Source organism: Poecilia formosa, unplaced genomic scaffold, assembly GCF_000485575.1.
Source record: "Poecilia formosa unplaced genomic scaffold, Poecilia_formosa-5.1.2 Scaffold17, whole genome shotgun sequence".
Taxonomy (NCBI): Eukaryota; Metazoa; Chordata; class Actinopteri; order Cyprinodontiformes; family Poeciliidae; genus Poecilia; species Poecilia formosa.
In genome coordinates, this window is record NW_006799956.1 from 164838 (window position 1) to 186044 (window position 21207).

At 38.3% G+C, this 21207-nt stretch overlaps 4 protein-coding genes across 5 annotated transcripts; 3 read left to right on the forward strand and 1 right to left on the reverse strand.

The window, feature by feature from the left end:
* Positions 1-140: 140 nt before the first annotated feature.
* On the reverse strand, positions 141-6288 carry LOC103134417 (interleukin-17 receptor A). Its single transcript, XM_007546647.2, has 11 exons — positions 6079-6288; positions 5954-5975; positions 5020-5154; positions 4768-4886; positions 3885-4002; positions 3595-3642; positions 3355-3500; positions 2654-2722; positions 2495-2564; positions 2309-2395; positions 141-2221 (listed from the first exon to the last, which is right to left on the reverse strand). The coding sequence occupies exons 1-11, from the start codon at positions 6187-6189 to the stop codon at positions 1290-1292; spliced, it is 1857 nt and encodes a 618-aa protein (XP_007546709.2). The 5' UTR covers positions 6190-6288; the 3' UTR covers positions 141-1289.
* A 1800-nt stretch (positions 6289-8088) lies between these two features.
* Positions 8089-12961, forward strand: LOC103134416 (troponin I, slow skeletal muscle-like). Its single transcript, XM_007546646.2, has 8 exons — positions 8089-8244; positions 9127-9155; positions 10181-10184; positions 10294-10341; positions 11876-12007; positions 12101-12190; positions 12270-12440; positions 12535-12961. Exons 2-8 carry the CDS (start codon positions 9145-9147, stop codon positions 12619-12621), a joined length of 543 nt encoding a protein of 180 aa, XP_007546708.1. The 5' UTR covers positions 8089-8244; positions 9127-9144; the 3' UTR covers positions 12622-12961.
* Positions 12962-13306: 345 nt separating this feature from the next.
* tnni4b.2 (troponin I4b, tandem duplicate 2) lies at positions 13307-15963 on the forward strand. The gene is made up of 8 exons (XM_016668735.1): positions 13307-13410; positions 14072-14093; positions 14223-14226; positions 14307-14348; positions 14447-14578; positions 14685-14774; positions 14993-15166; positions 15508-15963. The coding sequence occupies exons 2-8, from the start codon at positions 14083-14085 to the stop codon at positions 15592-15594; spliced, it is 540 nt and encodes a 179-aa protein (XP_016524221.1). The 5' UTR covers positions 13307-13410; positions 14072-14082; the 3' UTR covers positions 15595-15963.
* Positions 15964-17476: 1513 nt separating this feature from the next.
* LOC103134418 (troponin I, slow skeletal muscle-like) lies at positions 17477-20794 on the forward strand. 2 transcript variants are annotated; one of them, XM_007546648.2, is made up of 9 exons: positions 17477-17562; positions 17655-17742; positions 18205-18235; positions 18338-18341; positions 18426-18467; positions 18850-18981; positions 19099-19188; positions 19823-19996; positions 20176-20794. In XM_007546648.2, the coding sequence occupies exons 3-9, from the start codon at positions 18225-18227 to the stop codon at positions 20263-20265; spliced, it is 543 nt and encodes a 180-aa protein (XP_007546710.1). In that variant the 5' UTR covers positions 17477-17562; positions 17655-17742; positions 18205-18224; the 3' UTR covers positions 20266-20794. The 2 variants fall into 2 exon arrangements, with proteins under 2 accessions (XP_007546710.1, XP_016524222.1); XM_016668736.1 differs by lacking the exon at positions 17477-17562 and having other exon boundaries at positions 17612-17742.
* The last annotated feature ends 413 nt before the right edge of the window (positions 20795-21207 follow it).

The following is a 21207-nucleotide window of genomic DNA, read 5'->3' on the forward strand; positions in this document are numbered from 1 at the left end:
CATCACCCTTTTCCCCTCTTCTGGGGCCGCTCTCACAAATAGACACACAAATACCCAAACAAGCTAGAGCTTTTATTTTGCCTCTTCTCCATGGCACACAGCAACAGCAACAAAGAGAAATTCTTAAAAACTGCACATTGGAACAGAGATGTAGTTTTATTGCCCTGAAAGAAATCCTCTTTAGTCTCTGAAGACAGAACCAGCTTGAAAAGAAAACTAATTCTTTAGGTTTTAATGCACATTTTAGTTTTGAGGACATTTAAAAAAAAATAATAAAAAAAACTTTCCAAAGGGGAAACGAAAAAACATATTTAATAAAGAAAAACAAGCTGTGAAAAATAACTAATACAAGAAAGATCTTTCTAATACAAGAACAATTGTTTGAAAGGAAAACAAAAACTTTCTCCAGTTACAACAAATAAACACCTACATCCAAAGTAGTTACAGCATAACATTTTGCAGTTTATTATTATTTCCTCAAACCAGACCTTTATCAAAAACCTATTCTCCAAAAAAAAAAAAGTTTGAAGCTTACCTTCTCTTGTCTAATGAAAAGTTTGGCTTCCTGGCCAAACTTTGGCCAGGAAGCTAAACTTTGACCCAAACACTATTTGCACAGCCCACAGCCATCAAGCACAGCTCTCCACTGTCTGAGCTGTAATCTGCCAAAAAGACTACAATTACACTGTGACATGGACAAAACAAGTCAAAAAACAATTAAACAATCATGCTCATATAAAAAATGTCCAGTGCTGACTGATCTAGAGAACAAAATTATCTTTATTAAGCCAACAAGTTTCTGGTAATTATACAAGCGTCTCTCAAGAGATGGAAAATCTATTTTTATTTACATTTTATTAACAAAAGTAAATAAAACAAAGAAAACATGTCAAAAATTATCTAAGCCCTTCTCAATGATGAGTGAAAAAATCTTTATTGGCTTTTACATCAATTAAAACTTCATAATTGCTTAGCAGCTTACTTGTTTGCTCTCAGTCTTCAAGACTGGAAGGCCTCCTGGCCATCACACTAATTTTTAACTCTCTCTACAGATTCTCAGTAAGGTTCAAGTTGGGATTTATGCTTTGTTACTCCAAATAAAAGCAAAACCTTTTTAATTCTTCCTGTCACAAGAAACGTTTTAGGAAAATAAAAAGTGGACTTTAACCCCAAACCTGCCAAGGATATAAATAACATTTAACCCTGTAAATATCGCACAACAGTGACAAGAGATTTATATGATTCTCCCTTGAAATAAATGGGGAGGTGAAAACCTCCAGGTAATCTTGTTAAAGCAGCTGAATGCCCTGTACAGTGTAAGAGTTGAACTCCAGCGTTGAGCACGTTTGATGCTTTTCAGCCAGCCGAAACTTTGTTTCATTTATTGTTAGACGTTTTTGGATCTCCATGTCACTGATGAGTTGGACCGAATTGAACACACATGCTAAGTGGTCTGTAATTCCTATTTTCTCTTCATCGCCTTCCTCTGTGGCCTCCAGGTCCTCCAGCTCGGAGCGTTCCAGTAACTCCTCCTGGAACCAGTACGGATGCTCCAGCTGATACTTGCGGAAGGCCTCTATGGCGTCTCTTAGGGCGCCCCCTGAAGGACACTCGTGGTATTTGTCCTCCGAGAGCCCGCTGATTTGCTTCACTCGGCCCGGTTCGTGTTTTTCTGTGTTCAGGATTCGGAAGAAGACCTCCTCAAACTGCTTCATCAGCTTGTAGCGCACTGTAATCTTGAAGGGCGACGGGATGTCTTCCTCGGAACATACGTCATCAAAGTACGCCACGATATACTTTTCAAACGACGCCGAGCGGATAAAATATGGCGCCAGGAGAGTCAGGGAAGGAGTGAGCGTGTCACCGATAGGAGAGAGAGCGTCCTCTCTCAGAAAAACCTGCTTGCCTCCGCACATGGCTCTCCATTTAGCTTGGACTCCTCGGGAGCAAAGAATTAATATTTTATCTGAAGACCTCTCAATTTGCTCTTTGTGCCACTCAAGCCACTGGATGCTGCCCAGTACTCCCAGTCTGGTTGAATCCAGCAGGTCTAGGACCACGTCTGTGCCACATTTCGCCGCTAAGAAGGCGGAAAACTTCAGAACGATGTTCTTATATAACCGATGGTCGAGGGAGTAAATGACGAGGACACGTTTTCTCTCTTGAACGTGAAAAACGTCCGGTTGCTGCTTGTCAGCCGAGGCAGGAGTGACTGGAGGCGCTGAGATACAAAATAAAGTCACCATATATTTATTAGAGTCTTCTGTTATACGATTTTTTTTTGTAGTGCATTTGAAAGGAAACTAACCTTTGTGAGACGCTTTCTGCAGCAAATAAACAAGAACACCAACGAAGATCAACATCATTCCTAAACAGATCTTTATCGATCTGCTGCCTGTCATTAAAGAAATATCAAGAAACGAAGACAAATATTAAGAGAAAAAGAAGAGCAAAATATTACATTTGAAAACTTACAGACAAGCATGCAACTTACTTTGCCTTCTTGTTATGTTTTTCTTAGCACTCTCACAGTTATTTTTGCAGCCAATGAAATATGGTTGGATCTGTAAAATAAAGTGAGATAAACTCTTAAAATGTTCTCGCGGCAGAAAGTATTGTTTCATTAAGGTTCGGCTTTGCAAATCGGTCTCACCGTTACTTCGTATTGTGACAAATGAAACGAAACACACCCCAGCGTCACATTCAGACGCGTCCTGTTTTCCTGTTGGTTTACCAAACAGAAAATAATTAATCCTAGATAAGGAATGTAAGAGTTATTACCCCAATAGTTTACTTTCATAGACAATATTCTTCCAGGGGAATCTAAAATAAGACAGAATAGTAGCATAAAGTTAATTTATTTCAGCAATGTAATTCAAAAAGTAAAACCTCCTACACTGAGTAGTAAAAGGGCGGCCACAGGGATTAAATGTACCTCAGTTGTTAACAACTGAAATAGCCCACATCTACACAAAAGTTTAATAAAATCTGTCAGTAGACCAACATCAGGTTGAAAACTGAATCCTCTGCCTTTTCAGTTTACCTTCAAATGCTAAGATGTTGATTTCAATCAAAATGCAAAATTCACTTTCATCTGAAAAGAGGATTTTGGGCCGCTGAGTTTAATTCCAGCTATTTAATCCACAGTCAATTGACTCTCACCAAAACGCCTAAATGGATTGTACTTCACAGTCTTCTCTGTGTTGCTTGCGTGCCTTTTACATGCTTTCCTCACGCTTAACTTTCCACATTATGAGCAGCATTAAGAGGCCTCTATTTTTGGATTTAATTATGGGAATGCAAAATCTTTTATATGATGCATTTTATCAAGATGCGTCTGTGGAGGTGCTCTACCTTATTGACCAGTTTGGAACAATTTACACTTCCACTCTGGATGGAGACGAGGTAGCTCTCTGAATGCTCCGCCGAGTCAAACTCCACATTAATCAAATCTTTCTTGTCACTGAGCGCAGCAGCTATCCTGGGATTCCATAGACTACCTAAATTATCCAAAGACAAACCAAATCAGCTGTATTTTAGTCCTTGAGCTTCCCGTGTGCCACATTTGAACTCAAGAGAAGATGAAACATTTACCGTTCTCCTGGCACAGTTGGGAGTTTTTGATTCTGGGGTCTTTACATCCTGGCCCGAGCAGAGGACACAACAAACAACTGATTAGAACATTTTATATTTATTGCTGTTATTGATGACATTATTTAAGTATTGTTATTTGCAGTAGTGGGAGACAAAATTTTGTAATATCACTGGACTGCAGGACCTTATGTTAATAAAAATAAGCATTTTTCTCTGTTCTAAGTTGGTTTCTATTAAACTAAAGCTCATTCTAAATAACTGTCACTGTCTCTATCTAAAGACGAATCTACCTGGTACAGTAGTTTGGGTCTTAATCCTGTAATCTCTGAAGTCAGGTTCAGGGAAGTGAAACACTGTGATGTTGTACGTATGCTCCGGTTCTACCACAACAGCCAAGGAAAAAGTCCACTAGCAGCAATAAACAAAACAAAAGAAGAAAAAAAATAGTGATACGATCAAAATTGATTCTTAAAATTTCAATCAGTTTAATTCGATGTGTAACACAGAACAAATGTCATTCTAAGGTACTTTACAAGACAAACAGTTTGAATTTATTTAGTAAATAAATTGAAAAATCCCTGTTGCAATGATAAAAAAATAACAAGTTTTAAAAAATGATGCCAATATTTTTTTTCTGAGGCCCCCGTTCATTAGAGAGAAATATTTCAGCAAGACTAGAGACAGAAAACAGTCAAATTACACTCAGAGATTTTTTAATTTAATTTTATTTTTGTTGCGTCAATACAATATAGAAACTGGGTTATTTGTCATTCTAGTTGTGTTTTTATTTTAATAAATATATTATAAATAAAGATCTGTATTTCTCTAAAACAATAAAGATAAAGTAGACTCCCAGGTCTTTACATAATTTAAAAAGAGAAGTGAAACATCTGTTCTCATATTTTAAAATATGTCTAAGCGCTGTTTTGCTAAGGAACCAAACAGAACAGCTTTCAATGTAATGTTTTATCAGGAAGCCAGGCGTTCTATAGGAGTCAATAGATGGCAAAAACAACCAAATGGTTTGATTATTGAAATTAAAGTTGTGCTTTTCAAATCGTCCTCAAAGAGACCGATGGAATCGCAGGAGAGCATAAACCTGATCGTGAAAACAGAATGGTATAAAACAAAACAGTAAGTCTGATGACAACAGAAACGCTTGCTTGCTCTTACCCTTTCCTGCTTTGAATTTTCCATGTCATAAACAGAGAAATGAATCTGCTCACACACACTTTGATTTGTAGTTTCATCTCTGATGTTTATCTCTGAGCCATTGATTGCCCTTAAGCCCGCTGTGAACACACACAAGTTCATGAGGAAGTTAATGACCTTTTGTGACTCATCCAACAAGGCTACATAATCAAAAACAAAAAATATAAAAAAAAAAAGAATTTTTTTTTTGTTGGTGGAAAGAAAATTACTCACCATCACTTTGTAGTTTCCAAGACACATTCACAACAGGAACTGATCCGTCCTTGCTGGTTTGTACTTGTACAGAATCCCACTCTGGACCTACAGAAGCTTTCACCCGAGGAACCTTTTCCATGTCTGAGCAGTTGGCTGATAATGGAGGGTTTTATGTTACTATATATGGCTCTTAAAAATTCACACAGCCCTGTCACTGTGTCACATTGTTTTGTGATTCCTAAAAAAATGACATTTATGTATATATGTATATCTGGCTTAAAAAAGCTGAAGAAAAGAAAAGCCTCATGCTGGTATGCCCATCATATTTCACTGTGTTTATATTATAACATGTCAGTGTTGTGCAGCGTTGGTTTTGTGCCAAACATACATTTGGAAATATGGTCACAAAGGTAAAGTGCTTTGTCAGACCATAACATGTTATTATTGGATGGGAGATTTTACCCAAGCCTGGATTATTTCTTTGGGGGAAAAAAATGCCTCTGTCCCTAATCCTAATCTGGTTTCATTAAATCCTTTGTTGTTTTTTGGTATCTTTCTCCTGACAGATACCTTTGTACGATCAAATCCATCCACTTAACATATCTGCAGCAGTCAGAAAAACCCTAAGATGGTTCAACTTTATCTCACATCAATCAGGTTCGCTATAACCAAGTGTGTACTCTCTCAGGCATGGTGCAAACTTTTATTTATTCAGGTTATTCAAATTTTTTTTCTCTGAATGGTTTGTTTTCTTAGCTGAATTGTACAGAACAAATATCACATTATGGGTGGAAAGGGAAAATAATGTATCATGGTTTCATCTTTTTAATCACAAGAACCTTTATTAACAAAGATGTGCAGACCTCTGAGAGCCACTGCATGTTTAAGTGACCAGTTTGTCAATGGCAAAACAATTTAAAGCAAAAAAATATATATATATATATATACTTACACTCTCTGTAATTGTCAAGGCCCTGAAAATAAAAGAAAAAACAGGAAAATATACATGCTTTCATGTAATTCTTGCTTATTTTAGTAGAAGCACCATTAGATTTGAAGGCAGTATTTAAATCTCACCATCTGATTGCAGTCCTTTGTCAAAATCCTAAGAGATGACGATGATGTTGATGATGATGATGCTTTGAGTGCAGCCATCACACTGAAAATTAAAAAAGGCAAACTGATCATTGTTATGCAGATCCTGAAAACTTTGCATTTATATTTTCAAGGCAGTCTGAGAAGCTTCAAGTAAGACAAGAGCTCAGACTTGTCTGCTGTCATCCTGTGTTATTTGTCTGATTTTTATCACCTTGTGACTTCTGAATAACACAGGAAGGAGGCGTTCTCAACTGTGGTTAATGGCTTCCATTTTCATAGAAAAGATAGCACCGTGTGACTGTCTTGGTTCCATCATTTCTGCACATATTTGAATATTTTTCATCACTGTAGAGAGTGCCATGTAAATTACTGCCTTAGGGCACATTTACCTCTGAAACGAAGAGGCAGCCCCACTAGAGGGCAGTAACTAACATATTTATACTGAGAAGGTGACCTGATTTTACAGGTCAAAAGGACCTTTCATATTCACACGCTGAGTGAGCAAAATCAGAAAAATAACAGCATAACTGAGTTAGGAAGATCAATAAAGACATTTTATATTACCATGTTTTATATTAAGAAGTTTTATGTTGCATCAAACAGCAGGAGTCACATGTTGCATTAACAGCCAGCTCGAATGCATAGTGTTTAGTTAGATCAAGCTTACTGTAGTCCAGGAAGTTCTATTGCATTGTATCAGCAATGTGGTAAGAAATTGGAACATGACAAACCTACACTACACACACTATCTTATCTTTAATGAAGATTGGGTAGGAGTGAGTTGGTGAAAGAAAACCGTAAGAAGTTTTTGTTTGAAGTCTGGTACAAGAGTTGGAGCCCTGAAACATGGTGATGCACCAATTGCAATTTTCTGGCCGATCACCGATTACAGATCATTTAAAAAGCTTAACCTGCCGATTCCGATTTTGGTCAATACCAATATTTTTTGTCTGAAATGTTGCTCAATATAGCAAGAAAGTTGTTGAGTTGGCAACAGTGAGGTCACTATTGTTAAATGTGCAGACATAACTTGGTGGGCCGGGTCTGTCAATCAAACCTTTCTCATCGGAGAGCAAAAGAGGACAGGGGTTGATTCTTAGACCTTTGCCAACCTAGATAAGACCAGTGGATAAGATCTCCCAAAATTAAGGAAATCGGCACCAATAAATCGGCTGGCCGATAAATCGGTGCACCCCTAACTGATAACAAAATTTTTTAAAACTTGTGTCATTTCAATTTTAGAATAGGACATCATTTTACTTCTGAGAGTAACCACCAGTTCTAAAAAGAAGCACAGGATTTCTTTTAATTTTTATTTATTCTTTTTGGTAGTAAGGAGATAAAATACAACGGGTGTGAATAACTTTGCAAGGGACCATGTTTAGGACAGCAATGTGGCTGTGGGAAAGTGTTAATTCTTATCGCCTTGTCTCTGAGTTATTCTGTCTCCTACTGGACTCTGTGGTCAGATGTATCACATGTCACCAGACCGACAGATAGGAAGGTCTTTTGAAACCCTTCCAGACAAAAGGGTATGGGCTACCTCCCTCTACATAAGAGGTTAACCAAGGCGATTATAAGTTAGATCCTAAGGTAGCATTTAACCAAAACAGTGTTTCTGGATGTTTGTGACCTTCCATGGTTAAGGGCTTTTTTTGCTACTTTACTTACTTTATATAATCCACGCTGTTTACTAATAGAAAACTGTAGCATTCATAGAGTATTTGCCTGTATTTTTTTGCACCTTGTACCGTACCATTAGCATTAAAAGCTTCCTCAGAACAACAAGTCTTTGAAACAATCCTCTGGCCTCTGCTTGGCAACACCATGCGACCAGTTTAAAAGGAACACATGCTCCGAGCTCATGGCCTCTGGAAAGAGAGGAGCTCAGCTGTCATTGCAGAGACGTGTGAGGTGTGTCCTTGTGCGAGACAATCACATGAAATAAATGGGTCACGGGTTGAGGGCAAATCAAAAAGGCATTGTGGATTGTGATGTGGGAACTGTCAGGTGGACGGGGGTGTCTATTTTAATGAGCCAATGGCATCATTGCTTTGAATACGCAGAACTTTCACTATTTATCATAAAGTGCTTTTCCTTTACAGCTAAACTGCTGGCCCGTCTGTTTTTCGCTCATCGTCAAAGGTAAGCGCAGCAGCCAATGACCTTTTGTCAGTAGAAAATAGCAGTCAATTAGGCTTATTGTGAGCACCGCGTAGAAACCTCCAACTAGCACTGTGAGATGGAGAGACGGCAGTGACTGCAGCCCAGGAATCTACGTAACATTATCTACAATATTTGCCTGGGCCGTGTCAAGTCTAACTTTGCTAAAATAATGAAGGCGGCATTCCCTGAAACTTACACTGCCCTGGTATTTGCGTATGAGATGCACGCCCAGGTCGCCACTTTTGTCAAGGTCTTTACGTGACTTTTTGAACATGGCAGCCTAGTTTTGACTTTCACCTCCCGCTACTTTCTGGATTCTCGATTGCCTAGGTCAGCCAGCGCAATATGAGACTTACAAAATTATGGTTATTGATATGACAGCTGATAATGATTAACCTTTATAAAACGGTTGGCAAAGCCGCAGACTATTTATGGTGCAAGCTCTCTTTAAATAGTGTGCTTTTTTTTTTTGTTAAAATGTGCCCTTCGCTGCTAGAAAAACAAGAATAAAATAGACAAAAAAGCCGATATTCAGGCATACGTTGTGTTTGCATACTGCAGATCATCTGTATCTTGCCTGGATTCGTCAAACCAGTGAAAGCATGCAGCACTCAGGAAGGAATGGTGACAATGTGGTCAAATATAGCTGTACAACAGGCTCCAGGCTCCACCTCAGCTCTTTTTAAAAACACGTGCCTGGAAGAGAACAGAAACTTATTTCAAAATCAACAAGATTAAATACTTGCATATAGAATTAACTCACATGAAATACTAAAAATGTCTGGGCCACAAAACGGTTCTAATTGAGACGTAAATGTAGTGAGTTTGAAATGGTCGGTGAAACACTTTGTTTCTTCTCAGGAACGATACACTGCTGTGATGTCTGAGGGGTGAGTAATAACCTCATGATTTCTTCACAATTGATTACAGTACTCCAAATAATACAAAAAAAGAGAAAGAAATTCAACCTAAAGTAGGTATTAAAAGTGTCCTATTTTTATGCCCAAAATGAGGCTCTGAAAGATCACTTCAAACTTTTTTCTACACATAGCGTAAAGTGTATCCTGTACAGTTGAAGTGAATTCAAAGTTAAAATAAAAATAAAGAAGCAAAACATGAAAATACCCCAAATTTGCAAACCCTTAAAATGAATCATTTGTTGAATCTTCTTATGCACACAGCAGTAAGAATTGTGCTACAAATAAAGTTTGGATGTCCTAAGTTGACAGGCTTAGGTTGATGTCAAGTTAAAAAGGATCAAAGGTACAGCTCAGGGGAAGGGTACAAAAAAAATCCCCAAGCATCAAGTAGAAACAGCTACCAAAACCTGGGATAAATATGGAACAACAGGGATGCCACAAAACACACACTTTTCTCCTTAACTAACGAATAGGTAAGATTGATGGCAAGACTGAATAAAATTTCAATAAAGCCTGGTTGTGTTGTGCATCTTGCAGCCATTTCCTGTATTTTTCACATGCTTCGACTGCAGCACAGGACAGGATTCATGTCCCTTCATGAGGACACTGAAGTCTGGCTAAAATTTCCCCGAACCTTGTGGGGGAAATATGTATGCAAATATTTTCAAATTAAGATGAGGCAAAGTGAAAGGCTACTACCAAAAGGGCCTTTAACAAAGTCTTAGTTTAAAGTTGTACAGACTAATGCAAATAGTTTATGGCACTTTTTTGTATTTTGTCCTCAGATTTGCTTGTTTTGTAGTTTAATTGAATGTCGTAAATGTATGGAAAAAGTTTTGAAGTGATGAATCATTGTCTCATGTTACTCAATGAAGAGTAACTGTTGGTTTCTCTCTTTCTTTATTGTTTTATTACATGTTTAAAATGACTATTTCTGTGGTATTAATTGTTTTTCTTTATTTTGTGGTGGTTTTTGATCTCATGTGATGATGAAGACCGGTGAGTCAAAATGTTATGAAATTAAATTTACATAAATTACAATGGAAAATAATTCATAGTAAACGATGCAGAAACCTGACATGTTTCTTTTTTATTATTATTATCATAGAAAAAGCCAAAAAGGAAATTTGCAGCCACACGTCGACTGCTAATAAAAGTAAGTCTTGTAGCTCTGAAAGCCATATTTTTCCAAAGTATATAAATGGTGTCCCAACACAATCTGCAGGTTTGGAGCTCTTGTTTGATGAGTGAATCATGATTTGCTTTGTTGTTCACCTGCAGCTAAATGTCTCTCTTTCCCAGACATAAATAAAAAACTGACATTTCTTAAAATATCTGGTAAGATACAGCTGAAAGACTAGTCATAACATTTTTTAATAAACTCTTCGTTTCAGAGTTTTGTCCACATACAAGTCTAGTTTCTTCTGCTTATCCAGAGTCAGGTCGTGGGGATAGCAGCCTAAGTAGGGAGGTCCAGACTTCCCTCTCTCCAGCCGCTGGGACCAGCTCCTCTGGGAGAATCCCAAGGCATCGTCCCTCCAGTGTGTCCTCCTCTGGGTCTCCTCCTGGTGGTACATGACTGGAACACCTCACCAGGGAGGCGTCCAGGAGGCATCTTGACCAGATGCCTGATCCACCTCAACTGGCTTCTCTCGATGTGAAGGAGCAGCGGCTCTACTCTGAGTCCCTCCTGGATGACTGAGCTTCTCACCTTATCTCTAAGGGAGAGCCCAGCCACTGTACAGAAAGAAAAAAAAAACAGTCTTGGCCACTTGTGTCCGTGACTTCGTTTTTTCTGTCATGACCTCCACAAAGCTCGTGGGCTGTGACATTATCATGGCGGAGGGATTTGAGTGTCCCAGTGATCCTAGGAGCTATGCAGTCAGGGCCTTCATGCCCCTGGTAGGGTCACCCAAGGCAGACAGGTCCTAGGTGAGGAACCAGACAAAGCACAGCCCAAAGACCCCTTATGATACTGAAAACAGAGTTCCCTCATCCGTACGTGGGCCACCAGGGTCCCCACTCATGGACCCTCGGAGCTCAATCGGACACAGCCCGAAAAGGAGACGTGGGTCTCCCTTCCCATGGCCTCACCACCTGTGAGTGAGATGGGTGGTGACCGAGGGCGGGGAGCTTGGCAATCTGATCCTCAGCCACAGAAGCTGGCTCTTGGGACGTGAATCATATCAACACAGAGATTAAATGTAATACAATTAGCCTGGCACTTTCAGCAAGTGCTAAAAAGTGAGTTGCGTCCGAGTGAGTTAAATTATGTCCAGTCAAATATTTTGTTGGAAAACAAAGGGGTATGTATCAGAACATTGTAGTAGCTTTGCTAACATAGTTAGTGTCGGAGCAGCATATTTAGAATGTTGTACTAAATACGCTGTTATGAGAAAACTGTTCATGTCAGGGGGAAAAAGCACATCAGTGTTAACACTGGTAAGAATCATATTCACATCAGTAAAGTGGAGCATGTAACAGCAAGGAACCTGGATATTAGTTACTCTGATGCACTTTGCGGCTCCTGTGCTTTAAGAAGTGTGTGTTGTTTTAATTCAAGCCCGTTTCTAAATGACACAGATTGGTGTCAGCAGGAACAATAATCAAAACATTCTTGTTATATAGCACTTTTTGCAAGCCCCAGTTCCATTTACCAGCTCTCTAACTGTGGCCTCGTTGTGTCTTAGGGTAAGCTGCTGCAGAAGGCAGCTTCAATGCTGGTCGCTGAAAGTCAAGAGAAAGAACTGGAGAAGGAAAGAGTTGTGAATGAGAGCGTTCCTCCGCTCAAGCTGTCAGGACTGTCAGCCCAGGAACTCCAGGTACTCTAGCCGAAGATACCTCTAAGCAACGCGTCACTATTTGACATCCCTTTTGACTGCATCCTCTCCTTTTTTTTTTTTTTCCCCACACAGGAACTTTGCAAAGACTTGCACAAGAAGCTAGACGTCGCTGACGAGACGCGCTACGACATGCAAATTAAAGTCAACAAAAATGAGCATGAGGTACGCAGAAGGTTGGAGTCACGTTTTAGTTGATGCAGACGTGGCGGTCTTTCTTGAATGGGGGATGCTTGTTTGGCAGATTGTGTCACTGAAACAGAAGATCATCGAGTTGAAGGGGATGAAGAAGCCCAGCCTGAAGAGAGTGAAGAAGACCACAGACGACATGCTGGGCGCGTGCACGGACGCTACCAAACTCAAGAAGGCCGACTTCAAGGCAAACCTCAAGACGGTGAAAAAAGAAGACGATAAGGTAAAATGCCAAAATCCACGCAAATATAAAGAAAAAAGAAATGACAAAATTGCTCTCAATCGTTTATTTATTTTTTCTTTTCTTCTTCAAACAGAAGGAAGAAGTGACCGACTGGCGTAAGAATGTAGAGGCCCTCTCTGGGATGGAGGGCAGGAAGAAGCTATTTAATGCAGGACAATGAAACAATGCGCATATTAAATAATCAGTCATTTCCAAATGCTGACGTTACAGATCGCAGTCGTTGAGTCAAATCGTATTGTGAGCGTTTGAAAAGTTTTGAATTTCCTGCTGAAATGAAACGATCATAACAATGTTTAGTCGTGATTAAATTTAAATTACGATACCACTGCAGGAATAATAGCCAAAGTTTAATGCAAACTGAGATTGTGGTACAAAAAAAGAAAAAAAAGAAAAAAAGGTTTTACGCTATGGAAGTGCAGTATTTGTAGTGGACAGACGATGGTGCTGTCTCCCTATTTGTAATACACATTAAGCTGAATAAAGCACCATGACCAAATCTTTGAATTCTCACTCTTTTTCTTTGCTTTTTTTTTTATTTTTGAAAGATTAACCACTCAATTTGACCATCCAGGTGGCTTTTTTTTTTTCTTTTTTTTTTTAACTAAACTTTTACAACTGCAGTTGTCTTAAGGCACAAAAATAACTTACTAATCCTAAATATTGAACTTATGTCTTTCAAAATCAGATGCATAACCACATTCAGAAAATTTTCAAACACACATGACCATATCATATTGAGACTATTGTGTGCTTCGGCACAGCCTGGCATAGGGTGGTGGGAGAGTAGAGATATACGGTTTGTTGGCTGTCAGGACAGAAGACGCTATTTTAGTTGGCCACTCACAGAAGGCAATAGGAGCTATTAAATTTGAGACTTGAGATTAGTTCTTGTTATTTAAAGTCAGAGTCATATCATATCAACTTGTTTTCCGCAGAGATTAAATATAAGGTACGTTAATCTCTTTGTTTAATGACGATGCGGCATAGATTTAATAATTTACAGATATATTTCACCGAATGCAGTTTGTTTTAAAAAAAAAAAAAAACAAGCTAAAAATTTGAGTTTAGATTACATTGGCATATTTAGCAGAAAGATACATTTTAGTTTACTGTTTATACATTAAAGTGCTGCAAATATACAGATTTTTAACCCCAAATTTAGATATTTTAGACAGTATTGTGACTTTTTATCCAAGTAATAGCTGAGATTGCAAATTTTCAAAAACAAAACAAAAAAATCCTAACTTGTGCTATACATTTAGTTTACACAAACTAAATCTGAATGTGATTTTTAGATAGCTACTCTAAACTTGGATAGAGCCCAAATTGGATTCAAAAAGGAAAATCATTCCAAGTATTCACAGCACTTGAGCATGAAGTGTTACTAATTTAAAGGCTCAGAGTCAGTGTGACGGAGCTCCAAGGTCTGGATGACTGAGAGAAACTGATGTCAATAAAATGTGTGTGACTGCAGACAAACTTCAAAATACATTTTATTTGATCAAATCAACATGGAATTAGACTGTGATTTTATACTGCAATAACCATCAAGGCAAATGATGTAACTATCACCTAAACTGATAATAGTAAAAGGTCTAATCTTTCAACAGGAGCAATAGACATGTCTGAAGCGTAAGTGACAATGTTTTTCTGATATCTGTGAAAGAATATTTATTATACAAAAAAAAAAAAAAAAAAAAATAACCCCAACTCCCTTTTCCCTTCCTCCCTTTTTTCCTCATGTCATAACATCCAACACAGACCGGTAAGGAATCGATACATTTGTTGCAGCTCAAATTAAATCAAAATAAGAATAAAATTACTTTTTTCGATTTTGTCTTTAAGAGAAAATCAAAGATCTCTGCATCTCGAAGGCTATATCTTAAGGTAGTGTCTCCTTTTATGAAGTCTTTTTTTTTTTTATCCAAATGGGGGATTGTTGGATCTCTTCTTTTTTTTAATTTTTTTATTTTTATACCTGACAGACCAAGCTGCTGAAAACAGCAGCTGTGATGTTGGAGAAGACCAAGGAGGAGAGGATTCAGCAGAAAGAAGTTACTCTCACAGAGAAGGTTCCTCCTCTCCAGCTGTCTGGTTTGTCTGTTCAGGACCTCCAGGTGAGCGCATCGGAGGAAGACTCATTCAGATGTTTTGCAAACAGCTAAATCACTGTGGCGTAGGTTGCATTCGACACTAGCTATAACTGTAATCATAACTTTCCAGACTTTGTGCAAAGAGCTGCACCGCAAGATAGATGTGGCAGATGAAGAACGGTACGACATCGAAGCCAAGGTGGCCAAAAACATCAAGGAGGTCTGGATTCATTCCTTCATTTCGTCTAGTTTAAGTGCCAGTGAATTCTATTTATTGTTTGCTTTTTTTCACATTAATGATGATGATGAATGAATAGATCTGCAAAGTTCTTGAACTACTTGAACTACTGTCTGACCGATCAACAGAGTCAGTGAAAATATCAGCAGATCTTACTAAACGTGTTCTTTGCACTTGAATTTTTACATTTGAATCCACAGATCGAGGATCTCAATCGGAAGGTCTTTGATCTGAAGGGTAAGATGAAGCGACCCGCTCTGAAGAGAGTAAAGATCTCTGCGGACGCCATGCTGGGAGCTCTGCTGGGTTCAAGGGTTAAAGAGAGCGTGGACTTTAAAGTCAACCTTAAGACTGTGAAGAAAGAGGAGGAAAAGGTAAATGAGCGCATCTTAACGGCCACAGCATCTACAGTTATGTGAGAGAACTAGAACACCCCGTCACCGAATCAGTTCATTATTCAGAAACATTCACATATCAAATTCTAATTTTATTTCTAACCTTTGGAAAAGAAAGTAATTTAACTGCACTTGGCAAAAAATTCAAATAGTTTTCCTCCATTTACCACATTTCTTGTTTTATTGCTTGCTTTTTACTTAATTGCAAACATCATTCTACAATGTTTTACAGTCATTTTTTTGTCCATACTTACATATGTATGGTGTGTAGTATTTCTCAAAACTGCTGAGACTTTTTTTTATGTTCTTTGCCTAATCAGAAGGAGGAAGTGACAGACTGGAGGAAGAACGTGGAAGCCATGTCCGGAATGGAGGGCAGGAAGAAGCTTTTTGATGCCAACCAGTAGATTGGTCTTTGTGGACATTTTGATGATAAATTCAGTTTTACAGTGTAAGAAATTGTAGAAGACCTTGGAGGGATTGTTCTTCCATAGAATCAGCAAAGACACGAGACAGGATTCAGCATGCATGACTGTATCTGCAGACTTTACATGTGATATTCAAAATTACTTAGATTATTAAAGAAAAAGTAATTGCAGCAATTTCGTTCTTTTTTTTTGCATTCGGGTTAATTGCACTGTTTTGTTTTGTGGTTTTTGCACTTGTGAAACATTTGAACTGCTTATATGTCCACCCTAAAGAAAAAGAAAATGTTTCTTGACCTTAAAAAGCCTGAGGATAACAAAGTTAATAAAATGTTCTGGTGAAAACTTAAAGCTGATGCTGTAGTTCTCTTTTTGTATGCCTGTTTTATGAGGCTGACAATAACAGACAGGCAAAGAAGAAACAATGTTCACCTGCAAATATCTAAATCCTAAACATCACTGCAGCAGAAGACCACAGAGGAGAGAAGAGAAGAGTCTTTCAACATGATTTGTGTGTATAAATATATATACAGTATATTTATATTTATATAAGTCACCTCTTTATAGTTTAAGTGTAAATGTTTGATTTTGGTCTCATCTGACCAGATTAACTTTCCATATTAAACACATGGCTAATGACAAATTTTAATCATCTAATGCCATTGTTTCTTTATTTACCATTGGCTGATCATCTTGCCATTCTTTCATACACATCATGTTGGTGGAGTGCTCAACTAATTGTAAGCGTAAACACATTCCACCATCTAAGCTGTGGATTCCTGCAGCTCCTCTAAAATGTGGCCATGGGACTCTGGGCTCTGATTCATGCTCTCCCGTCCCACTCCGTCGTTTTGAGTGCAATGGCAACGTTGTGATAGGCTTGCAGTCGTGCTCTTGCATTTGCATTCTGCGAAACTGTATTGTAAACCTTGTCTGCCGCGTTCCTTCGTCCTCGTGATGTTGTTCGTTTGCTGATGTTCTCCGACAAGCCTCAGTTGCACTGATTTTTATGTGTCGGTCTTCAAATAAAAGAGGCCCTCTGCACCTTTAAGACTTGTAAAAAAATTTTACCAACATTTGTCTTCTCCTTTCTCTTCGCATCAGTGCATTACTGTCTTTCATGTACAATCCCAACAAAATCACAAAAGATTTTTTACAGACAATGTTCTTAGTTATGTGAATGTGTGTATTCTTTGGTGTGTGCAGCCTTTAGTGTGAATCCAAGTGCCAGGCTGAAATCACACTGGCTCAGTTTACAAACCATCAAGCCTCACAGACCACCTGTCCTTGTTCCTCTGCAGGCCAAAATAAAACCAAGTTAACCTTTGGCTTTTGTCTTTCCTCAATGCAGCCTGTGCAAAGTGTTATGAGACGACTGCCATGATACGCAGCTGCAAATATAAACAAAAATGGTGACACAATTTGCTAATGGAAAATGCACGTGACCTATAAATACATATCTGCTTTGCTTTGCATGGCTAGAGAAAGGAAAAAGACATTTTAAGGAAAAAAACCAAGATGGATCACTTTGAGTCAGTTTGAAACATTTGGGAACGAAACACCAGATTTAGTCGATATTAACAGACGACTAAACAGATAATCTGGGGTAGTCCATGTTACTTCTGGACCTCTTGAACCATGCGGTTTTCCTATAAATAAAAACGCTGCCCAAACGAAGGAGGTAACTCTAACTTCTTCCCTTCTGCTCCACTCCCTGACATCTTCATCTAAACTTTTCCAGCTGGCCCCGCTCTGTCACAACTCCGACCTTGACCCCCCCCTCTAAGGACACGCTGCCATTTCCACTAATAGATGTGGCAGAAATCGTGTTTAAACATACCCAAATGTCCGAACCCACGGAGCGGGCCTTATGACGGCCCCCCCACCCCTTACGCAGCTCAAATATTGTTGTGAACCCCCGTATATGTCACTGTTGGTGGACGGACAGAGGTAGTAAAACAGATACGACTCTATTTTAGTGAGCCATTCTACTTTGGAGGAGACACTATAAATTAGAGAGATGTGTTTTGTTTTGTTTTCAGAAAGCACAAGGAGCTCCTTGAGGTTGGATCGCCAGGCGGTGTGTTGCTAGTTCCTATTGGTACTTGTGCTTTCATTGTTTGACTCAGTGTGAGTATATTTCTCTTTACTTCGCAGCATCCAGCAGCGGCTGTCACGGTTCTTTACGTCAGAGCAGCATCTTGTTCTCTCTCAGGCCGTCTGAGCGGGCAGCAGTGTTATTGTTTAACATTAGCAGCTGGTTGAACAGAGTCTTCTCACATGCCTGCGGATTATCTGGTCACTTAACTGCTTTGTCGCCCACGGTGAACCTCTCATCACATATATTAACACTTGCACTGCTTGGACTCCTCAGAGGACATTCGCTTTAAACCTTTCCAGGCGTTTAGGAGGCGTGCAATTCAAAACAATTTAGCTTTAGCGACCAAATGCATTTGTAATTTGCAGGAGTTTTTAGACGTGCGTTTAACTTGCAACAATTCATTGATACAAAGCATGCAGAACGTCTTATAAGGCAGCAGTGAAGCAGCAATGTGTTTATTTATTTTAATGGATTTATTTCCCCCATTCTAGAGCGGTGGTTTAAGTCAGTCATGTCGGACGGGTAAGTGCTGTCTCCTCTCGTGTGTTTTTCCCCACTGGTTATTGTGTTGTGTAAGATGTAAAACTATAATATGTTTCATTTCTCTTATGAATGTCACCATAGAGAGGTAAGTATCAGTTATATCCATTTCTACTTATGTTTCGTGCAAGGCAGAAGGTGGAAATAAATATTATTTATGTGTGAATTACAGAAAAAATCTAAGATCTCCTCCTCCAGAAAGCTGGGGTTAAAAGTAAGAGTTTTAAGTTGTCTGTGTTGTTAATATTATTATTTTTGGTTGTGTCAAATGTTTGGCTATTTATTTAATTGATTTTATCCCCTAAGCTTATTTTCGATTTGTGCAAGAATGTTGTCAACTTCTCTAACTACAATAGCTATGGAGCAGTTTGCATGCTGCAGTGTGCAGACCGCAGGATGAGAAATAATAGGTTCATGATTGCCTCGAGACACACTTTAGTCTTAAAGGTGTACATTGCAAGCACATTTTTAAAAATGAAATCTGTGCTCTTTGGCATTTGTCATAAATATTGTATGTACTTACAAGTAAAAAAAAACAAAAAACGGGGGGGAAAAAAGAGGATAAATGCTGCATTTTTATGGATTTTCACTCTTAGATCAAACTTTTGGCAGTCGCTACTCAAATGCTGGAGGAGGAAAAAAATCAGAAGATAAAGGAAAAAGAAGCCGTGCTGGCAGAGAGACTTCCTCCGCTGAATCTTTCTGGTCTGTCTTTACAGGAACTGCAGGTATTTCTTTTCAACCACAAAACCCGTTTACGTCCGGATTAGTCCCAGTCTCCTTTCGGCAAGTTACTCACTATTATTAAATGTACCCTGATGTTATTTTCTTTTTTTTAATTAAAGGATCTGTGCAAAGAATTGCACCGCAAGATTGATATAGTAGACGAGGAGCGCTACGATGTTGGCCTGAAAGTTTCCAAAAACAATGTGGAGGTGAGATCATTAAGACAGAACAGCAATGCAAGATGAAGGTCAGTTCACTTGTCCATGTATTTTTAAGCCTTAAATTAAGTTTCAGTCTCTAAAATACCACCAAAATTATTACCTTTGGCCTGATAATACAATAAAGTAAAACTTGAAATGAAACTTTGTGAAGCTGAGGCGAAGATCCATGCCCTTAAAGATAAACTAGTATTTTTGTACGCTTTTAAATAATGTCATAAAATATTCCGAAACACAATTTACAGTGGCGAAATAAAATAGTGGCTTTTTTGTTCTTCTCCATTTATGCCAACTTGGTTGTAATTTGAGATTTTTACCACAAGATGTCACTACACCCTACATTTTTGACAGCAGCTGAAAACCACACAAGCATGTTCACAAATCAGACTTTGCATGATGGAAGCAAAAAAAAAAAAAAAAAGGGCAAAATAAAGTCAATAACTGAAATCCATAGCTCAACTGGAAACATCCTGCAGCCGCACCACGGTGGTATGGCGACATCTCACAGCTTGACTGTACATTATGTGAATCTTAAATAACACCACTGAGTAATACGCCTATGAAAGATGCAAATTATCTTGAGTAATGAGGTAGAATGATATAATCACGTGCTCCGTTTGGGCAGATTGAAAACATGAAACTGAAGATTACTGAGATCCAGAGTAAGTTCAAGAAGCCTCACCTGCGGAGAGTGAAGATCTCAGCTGAGGCGATGCTGAGCGTTCTGCTGGGCTCCAAACACAAGGAGTCGTTTGACTTCAAGGCAAACCTCAAAACTGTCAAGAAGGAGGAAGAAAAGGTGAATCTGGTTTTTATCCACCTGAATATTGTTTTCTGATTTATATATATATATATATATCAAAACTGTCAAGAAGGAGGAAGAAAAGGTGAATCTGGTTTTTATCCACCTGAATATTGTTTTCTGTTTTTTTAATTTTTTAAATATGTTTTTGTCCAATTTGTTTTGTTCTCTATCAGAAAGAGGAGGTTACTGACTGGCGTAAGAACGTGGAGGCCATGTCTGGGATGGAGGGCAGGAAGAAGCTCTTTGACGCTTCTGGCAACTGAAGACAAAAACACTAGCTTTTCTGTTTTATAATATTTCCAAATTCTGTAAAAGACGCTACTATAACGTAACATCATCCGCACATTGTACTGCTGAATGCAAAGAGACACTTCAGGAAGACTCGAGGTTTAGGGAAATTATCGTCGCATCAACAACGACGCAGCAGAAATGTGCTCTTTCTTCCAGCAGATGGCAGCAGAGCTCTTTAACTTTTAAGCACCTCTGGAAACTTTGGACGTTCAGAAAAGTTTGGCGATTTCAAACAATATTATTTGCTGTTTAGAAACAGTTCTCAGTTGTAGCAAACTGACTTGATGTGGTACAGCTACAAAAGTAGCATTGGCCAATAAAAGTGCTTCTAAAATAATAAAAAAAAGATATTTCTGTTAGTTTCTGTATATTCATATCCTCCACAAAAAAGGGGATTATGTGTTATGTTCTATTTATATCTAGAAATCCTCTTTGAAAGCATATTTGATCAAGTTTATTTTGACCTATCATGATAAAAATAAATAAATAAATTACACACTTTGTCACTTCTGGGCTTTTAATTTAAAAAGGATTTGAAGTTTGAAAATAATTTTAATCTAACCATACATATCACACTACATAACTTTGTCTTACAGATGCATCAAAATAAATTAAATACAACTAAAAATCCCATTATTCAGTTGGGAAAAGTGACACTTGCTTACAAACCAAATTAATGATAATTAGATTGATACATAATGTCATGTTCATTATAAGGATTTTGGCCTTTTTCGTTCCCTCAATTCTCCCTTTTATCTGCAAGTTTCCTGCTCTTATACTTCCTAAACTTTTCCATAAGGTAAGCCATAATAAAGCCATAAGTTAAAAATAAACGCTTTGAATAAAATAAAAAATAAAAAACATACTTTTAGAAAATATTTCTTCTTATGAAGAAGTACAAGATTCCAAAATGG

Bases quoted from the DNA above. Each gene is read 5' to 3' on its own strand.
- tnni4b.2 (XM_016668735.1), top strand. The intron at 14,579-14,684 runs GTGAGCGCATCG...ATAACTTTCCAG, and splicing joins TGTCTGTTCAGGACCTCCAG to ACTTTGTGCAAAGAGCTGCA. The intron at 15,167-15,507 runs GTAAATGAGCGC...TTGCCTAATCAG, and splicing joins TGAAGAAAGAGGAGGAAAAG to AAGGAGGAAGTGACAGACTG.
- LOC103134418 (XM_007546648.2), top strand. The intron at 18,468-18,849 runs GTAAGAGTTTTA...TTTCACTCTTAG, and splicing joins CCAGAAAGCTGGGGTTAAAA to ATCAAACTTTTGGCAGTCGC. The intron at 18,982-19,098 runs GTATTTCTTTTC...TTTTAATTAAAG, and splicing joins TGTCTTTACAGGAACTGCAG to GATCTGTGCAAAGAATTGCA.
- LOC103134417 (XM_007546647.2), bottom strand. From the start codon at position 6,189: ATGATCAGTTTGCCTTTTTTAATTTTCAGTGTGATGGCTGCACTCAAA. The intron at 3,501-3,594 runs GTAAATGTTTCA...TGGATAATTTAG, and splicing joins CCAACTGTGCCAGGAGAACG to GTAGTCTATGGAATCCCAGG. The intron at 2,222-2,308 runs GTTAGTTTCCTT...TTTGTATCTCAG, and splicing joins GCAGAAAGCGTCTCACAAAG to CGCCTCCAGTCACTCCTGCC.
- LOC103134416 (XM_007546646.2), top strand. The intron at 12,008-12,100 runs GTACTCTAGCCG...TTCCCCACACAG, and splicing joins TGTCAGCCCAGGAACTCCAG to GAACTTTGCAAAGACTTGCA. The intron at 12,191-12,269 runs GTACGCAGAAGG...CTTGTTTGGCAG, and splicing joins TCAACAAAAATGAGCATGAG to ATTGTGTCACTGAAACAGAA.